The sequence below is a fragment of the Palaemon carinicauda genome, chromosome 5 (assembly GCF_036898095.1).
Source record: "Palaemon carinicauda isolate YSFRI2023 chromosome 5, ASM3689809v2, whole genome shotgun sequence".
In the NCBI taxonomy this organism is placed as follows: Eukaryota; Metazoa; Arthropoda; class Malacostraca; order Decapoda; family Palaemonidae; genus Palaemon; species Palaemon carinicauda.
Genome location: NC_090729.1, coordinates 66,911,410 through 66,918,909, shown reverse-complemented (window position 1 = coordinate 66,918,909; position 7,500 = coordinate 66,911,410). Strand labels below are relative to the sequence as shown.

The following is a 7,500-nucleotide window of genomic DNA, read 5'->3' as shown; positions in this document are numbered from 1 at the left end:
ATAACAATCAAACAACTAAAATTAAATGAAAATAAAATTGAAAGAGGGTAGGAAAGAAAAGCAGCGTAAGAAACTTGGATAATAGTCAAAGGAACATAAATAAAAACTGTGCCCCGATATCTAGTAAAGTTTGGGACCTAGGCGTATCTCTTGACTGTAAATTCTCTTTTAATGATCAAATAAATGATGTAGTAAAAACATTGCTTTTATAAACAAGTATCTGGATGAACATTCTGTGAAGAAACTTGTGATAAACTGTGTTATTACCTGGATTGACTACTCTAACCCCATCTTCTACAATTTACCAAAAGTGTAACTTAAGAAATTACAAAATAGAATAAACAGAGGAGACAGATTGATAAAAGGTGACCCACCCCGAGAAAGCATCACTCCTCTACTAATTGATTTACACTGGCTGCCTATTAAAGCAAGATTGGAGTTTAAAATTTGTACAATAACCAATCAAGTCATCAGAACACGACGTCCAAAATATTTAGGAGAATTGCTATATATTATGCAACCAATAAATCGTGTTGACACCAGAATAGTTACAGAAGGTTTCAAATGATTGGAACCTAGATATATGTCTACTGTAGGCTTTAGAGCCTTTAGATATGCGGCACCGAGAATATACAATAATCTCCCACTAGACATTATTATCATTATTATTATTACTAGCTCAGTTACAGCCCTAGTTGGAAAGTAGGATGCTATTTACCCAAGGGCTCAAGTAGGGAAATATAGCCCAGTGAGGAAAGGACATGAAGAAATAAATCAACAAGAGAAGTAATGAACAATTAGAATAATTTTTTTTAAGAACAGAAACAACATTAAAAGAAATCTTCTATATCTAAACTGCCAAAAAAACAAAAAAAAAAAACAAAGGTAGAGAAAGAAGATGGTTAAATGTGTCTGAGTGTATTCTCAAGAAAGATTGACGATATTAAGGTTTTCAAGAGGAAACTAAAGATTTTTTTATTCTCTAAATGCTTCGATATTGTAGATTTGACAATAAACGAGCAATATGCTGTATGAAATGTTGAATGGTTTCAACGAACGTGATAAAATGACTGTGGAGGTCCTGTAAAGTAGGGTTCCACTGCTGTGTGAGACCAGAAAAGCAGCTCTTAAAGTAAAGTAAGTATTATATGGCGCAGTACCTGTAATTAATAGTCTTGTTATTAACATGATGTATTGCCTACTGACAATTGTCCTAGTATTAACATGGAGAAATAAGGACATTCACTGTAGAAAAGTTAAAATAATAGAAAGGATAATACAATTAATTCTTTACTTATCCCTGTGTCTGAAAATAACAATAACAAAAACAACAATTGGAATAACTCTGAGTCATTGCACTATACGAAAAAGCGTAAAATATCAAAATCTGCTGCTAGAAACGCATCATTTTTAATAGACTTTAATGATGGTTGAAAAGCTAGACCTGCTCATTATTACGTCCCCAACGAAAGTATTGAACCATGACACGGATAATCTCCTTAATAGAGTAAAGAGAACAGACACACTCACCCACACACAATCATATATATATATATATATATATATATATATATATATATATATATATATATATATATATATATATATATATATATGTATATATATATGTATATATATATATAAACATATATATATATATATATATATATATATATATATACATATATATATATATATATATATATAGATATGTAAATATATATATATATATCTATATATATATATATATATATATATATATATATATATATATCTATATGTAAATATATATATATATATATATATATATATATATATATATATAATATATATATATATATATATATATATATATATATATATATATATATATATATACTGACACGCTAAGGGGCCGTGGGAGTAGACATACCCTGGTGAGAAGGGGTACCCCGAGACTTATACTTGGATACCAAACTCTCCCACAAATTGCCGAACTAGTAGGTTGTAGTTAGGAAAAAGGTGGTGTGGGGAGGGTTGTTTATGTATGCGCTTGCATGTGTGCTTTTATCTACCTACATAGAAGTAATTTTTGACGGCTCGAGTACAAAGATGATTATGCTTAAAAGAGACTGGCTAACAGAGCAAAATGACAATAGATCTCTTCGTTGCCTTTAAGGAACTGGGCAATCGCTAGTTGAATACCAGACACATTCTCTTATAGTTCAGGTGTCATCGTTGTGATATGCAAACACTTTGAAACAAGGTAAATTCTGTTAGAATACTAAGACAGTATAAGAAAATCCAGGATATTGAGAGGAAGGATCTCGGTATGGCTGAGTATTCTGAAATAAGATGGTCAAAGTGTCTCGTCTGTTAAAACAGAAAGACAGTTTTAGAAAATTCAGAGCAGTGAGAGGATGGTTCTCATTAAAAGAAAGTGATCCTATATTGCTGAAAATGGCAGTTTATTGAGTAGAACTTTTGTTCTTATTCAAAGGGCCTGTGTTAACATTTTTTTTTCTGACGTATCCCTCAATGGCGTACACGCAGAGTAGTAAACCCAAGGTAAAGTAATTTTTCGTATTTGTCATTTTTTACGGCAGTGCTGTACAGTACATAGATCCAGGGCAAAACTTCTTATTTAAGAAATGACACACAATTTTATTAAAACATAAGTATGGTATGAGTTATTATTCAAGAAACAAAGATTAAAACCATGTCAAAATTAAAAAGTTCAAAATCTGAATAAGACATCATAAGCTCCAATTTCATATAATTTTGGGGAAAAAATGGTTATTCTAATCTATGCACTGTACAGATATATATTTTTTTCTGTAAACCGCGGTTTGAAAGGCCAAATAGATTCAGCATATTTGAACGTCTTTATAATTAAATTTATATTGTCCGCCATTTGTTATATCCGGATGATGATGATTTATACAATCTTTAAAGGTTGCAAATAAAGATGTCTACCATACTCACTGTAATATTAATCATAAATATTACATATGCTATTGTGTGCATGTTTATCATGATATATATATATATATATATATATATATATATATATATATATATATATATATATATATATATATATATATATATATATATATATATATATATATATATATATATATATATAACAGATTTTGAGTGAAGCGAAAAATTTATTTTTGGGTGAAAGAGCCATGTCGTCCTGATGGAAGTTCCTTCATTAGTAGCTTCCTAAGTTATATATGACTACAGTGATATATCCCAGAGAATTTACCGAAGGTACCCAGAATTCTAACTCCTGGAGCGAGTATCCCTTAAATTTCTCCAAGGGATATCGCGTAAGGACGTATCTTGACACATCTCATAGCTATTTACACCCCGAATAGCCTTTCACTTCGAGAGGGAAAGTGGCAAGAAAAATAAGAGTCGTTAAAGAGGTAAAACAACTCGACTCTCCTAAGGTACTGTAAATAGTTCGGCCAATCGCCACCGTACGGCGCCACTAAACCATTCTTTCGTTTGTAGCTTTGCTGACCAGTATTTTCCCTGTGTTATCTCCCTATTTTCGAAGCTTTTCTTCATTATTATGGATTCCCCAGCTTCATCAGCTTCTGGAAAGTTAAGTAATATCTTTTAATTGTGTAAATGTAAGCTCGTGCCAGTTTTGCTTTTCGATTGATATCGTAATTAACGTAACAAGAGCTGCTGCCGGCCGGATGGCGTCATGACGCGATCGTTCTTTTGTTCATTTAGTTAGCAAGAACGATATTCCCGGCATCTTTGCTTTAATAACTTTAGCTATTTAGTATTTTAGCTAGGGACTTTTATATTATGTCATTGTTGTCGTGAATTTGGCTATAATTTCGAGCCTCACGAGTGCTAGGCTTCTAGCCTAAGCACTTTCACACCTCATGCATGATATAACCTTCCTGGTAAAGTTATATTGAAGCTCAGGCAATATTTTATACAATTAAGATATTACTGTTTCCTTTCCTCTTCCATAATAGTATACTAGAGTTACGTAGAACGTTTCTCTAAGCTCTGTAGCTTAATAGCTTTAGTGCTTTAGTATACTTTATATGTCCCCATTACTCTAATATTGTCTTTTGGGGGGGAGATAGATATCTCATTTTCCCCCTTTGAGTCGATATTTTCTCTATGAGAATTAAGAGTAATTCCCTTTCCCTCTGATTAGCCTAGGCTATCCTCAGTTAATTTACTGTAACCTGTGGTTGGGTAAATTTTTAGGAGCGTTTCGTTTCCCTCTCCTTTTCTCTGAGCTGGCAACTGAGTAGCTTGTCAGCATTGAGTTTGGAGTTGGGGACGGGACATCAGAGTAAGTCTGTGTTAGGCATCTGGCTACCTGGAGTTATACCGGCAACTGAGTAGCTTGTTGGTATTCCAGTAGGGCTAGTTGCTATTCAGGAGGCTAGCCTCCCTAGATCTTGTAGAGGTTATTGTTTTACAATTTCCTCTTTATGGTCTAGCAGACAGTCCTGTATTTGGGGTTCTTAACGGGAGGATAGGTTTCTTCCTTGTTTTGATCCCTGGTACGAGATTCTGTTCTCATGAGTTCGTTTTCGGACGTTCTCTCATTGCCTAACCTAACCTGGGAAATTGACTTCCCCTAGTTGAGGTTAATATGAGGACAGAATCCTTTAGGTTAAGTAATGCCTTAGGGTATTGCTTTACTTATGGACTATTCACCCCTTCCCCGCTATCTCTTTCGTGTTGAGTGATCCAACACCCTTACGGCCGTCGTTCTACATAGGCTCCTCTGGACGTCTGTAGACCTGGCATGAGTTTCTCTGTCTGTGCCTGGTTAGGTTACTGACAGATAACCTCATATCTTTGAGTGTTCCTTAGAGTCCTCCCTTGGACTGCCTTCCATATCCCTTAAGATGAGATATGGTTGAGTGGAAGCCCGAATTGATTTCCCTCTTCCACTGGCACACTCTTTCAGGATGTGGACGGCATAGATGATCCTTTGCCGTCTTCTATCCTTCTCTTTCCCTTTTACTGTCTATCATGGGCTATAGTCGGCAGTTAATTCTGCCGACAATTTGGGTTGGTTAGGCTAACAGTTCGCTGTAATCCCTTACCTTGGACATCGTCGATCGATGGCCGTTGGTGAGTTTGGTAGGCATGTCTGCCGGCAACTGAGTAGCTTGTCAGCAGCTGGCCTATGCCTTCCATCCATAATGTTATATTTAATAGCCAGCAGTGGTCGGCAGGCCCGGCAGATGCCGGCCTGCTGGCATATGCTGACTAGCCCAACATGCCGACAGTGTCGGCAAGCTCGACACTATATTCATCTTTTATTAGCCGGTAGTTGCCGGCAGGCTCGGCAGACGCCTGCCTGCCGGCATATGCCGACTGGTCCTACATGCCGACGACGTCGGCGGGGCCGGCAGTGTCGGCGGGGCCGGCAGTGTCGGCGGGGCCGGCAGTGTTGGCGCTGCCGGCAGTGTCGGCAGGATCTGCAGTGTCGGCAGGGCCGGCAGTGTTGGCGGGGCTGGCAGTGTCGGCGGGGCCGGTAATGTCGGCGGGGCTGGCAGTGTCGGCGGCATACTGCCGTTGGCAACTGCTGTATCCAGAAAAATATAGTAAAGTTTTTCCAACCTGCAAGTTGTTCTTGAGCAGTCATTTGTGAGACCATCATATAGAGAGCTGATTCTCTCTTATTTTAATGGTTATGTCCATTAAACTTATCCACTATATTGAACATTATAAGAGGATGTGTCAAGAAGACACTATATATCTTGGATATTCCCTCTGTTATTTAATTCTTTGTGAATTTCATGGTTCAATATGGGAGGGGGTCATAGCAAATGTCTGGACGGGAAACACATGTAGGTGTCTTTCCTACTCTATAGCTTACCCTATCCAAGCTAAATATAATAAATGTTATTATGTTGAAATCTGAGGATTTCACAGAACACTCATTTGCTTTTCTTTTCTTTACAGGAGGAGCATCCCGAGTGCGGGAACAACTTTTGTAGGGTCCGCAGCAAGGACTTCTACCGACATGACGTGTGAAGGTCTCACGCCCGCTGTTCTGTCACCAAAGGGGCCCTCAAGTACTGGGACCCAGAGGTATGTACTGTGTGTGACAAGTTGGTTAAGGAGGCTTTTGATGATCAAAAGTTTACGGAGTCTAGGGATGCAGCTAGGATTACGCTGCGAAAATGGGTAAGAGGTTTTCAAAAGAATACCTCGGGCCCATACCTTCCTAATGTTAGGATGAGGGACTGTCTCTTCCCCGGAGCTCGTGACGATTCCGTTATTCTCCAGACTAAGCCTTCAATCCCCTTGGTGCAGATCCAGGTTCAGAAGCCTGGAGATCCTGACGTTGCGGATACTTTGGAAAGTATCCACCTGGACGAAAATATGTCTATCGTTTCCGAGGAGACCGAGAAGAATCTCCTCGTGGAAGAGTCAGAACAGGAGGCAGTTGTCCCTCCTACTAGCGAGGTTGAGAACGCTGAAGCAGTGTCGGTTTCTTCAGCAGCTGCGGCTGAACCAGCACCCTCAACCTCTTCGCAACCGCCTCATTTGGAGGCAATTACGTCCACTCTGCAATCTCTGATGTCGATGGTATATGACTTGCAGAAGCGGTCTACCGAGAAAGAGACTACTTTCTGGTCAGAAATTGAACAGCTAGTTTCCTCGCGCTTAGCCCCGAAGAAACTAAATGTGAAGGACCTTCCTGTGTTCTCCGACATTAACCCGTGGAGGTATGCGGAGCACATGCCTATGTCAGCAGGCAAGATTTTCCTCTCGGAGAAACTGGGTACCGTTCCAGTAGAGGAAGTCGAGTTCGGGCCCAGCAGAGCGTCCTACCCGGATTGTTATGTCCGGCTCAGAACTGAACCGGCATCAAAAGAAGAGACGGAGCGCAAGGAAGTAATTGTCCTTGAGCTCGCTAAAGCACAAGCTATGTTTTCAGCAAAACTAAAAGAGAGGGCATTCACTAGCTCAAAGGTGCCGACTTTAAGCAAAAAAACATCCGCCGTTCATTGCTGACCCTCAACATGCTTTTCCCTTTATGGATAAAGGGTCTAAAGCAGCTCTGAAGGCCGTAAGGGCAGGAAAACCCTGCCCCACGCTGGAAGAGAGCAAGCCTTTCTCCCTTGCTTTACCTTCAGATGACAAAGACTGGAAGGACGTTCATGTTACTTCTCAGTCGGGAAGCTGGAGGCCGATATTGCTGGACGTCAGTTCAACGAGGACCTCCCAAAGCTGTCAGAGTTTCTCCTGAAGAGAGAACATGAGACGAAGGAACGCTTGGTAGCGTCCATGTCTCTATACAAACAGGGCTAGAAACGATGGCTAGCATTCCTGATACCCCAGATATGTATATGGTCTTTGCCAAGGCTCACTTGGCTACAGTAACGGAGGACCTATACAACTTTATCAGAGCCAGGACGGCTTGCAAGGAGTTCGTGTTTGCTTCCGCTTCTGTAAAACATGAACCTACGAAGCTGATATCTTCTAATATCTGGGGAAAAGACCTCTTTC

The 7,500-nt window shown here is 39.3% G+C and overlaps 1 protein-coding gene across 1 annotated transcript in view; it reads right to left on the bottom strand.

Moving 5' to 3' along the window:
- LOC137640955 (thrombospondin-related anonymous protein-like) overlaps nucleotides 1–6,009 on the bottom strand; it is a 13,610-nt gene extending 7,601 nt beyond the window's left edge. Inside the window, exons 1-2 of the mRNA XM_068373414.1 lie at nucleotides 5,945–6,009; nucleotides 5,370–5,566 (exon numbers count right to left, since the gene is read on the bottom strand). Of these exons, the coding sequence (XP_068229515.1) occupies nucleotides 5,370–5,566; nucleotides 5,945–6,009 (262 nt within the window). The remainder of the gene's footprint in view (nucleotides 1–5,369; nucleotides 5,567–5,944) is intronic.
- Nucleotides 6,010–7,500: the final 1,491 nt, after the last annotated feature.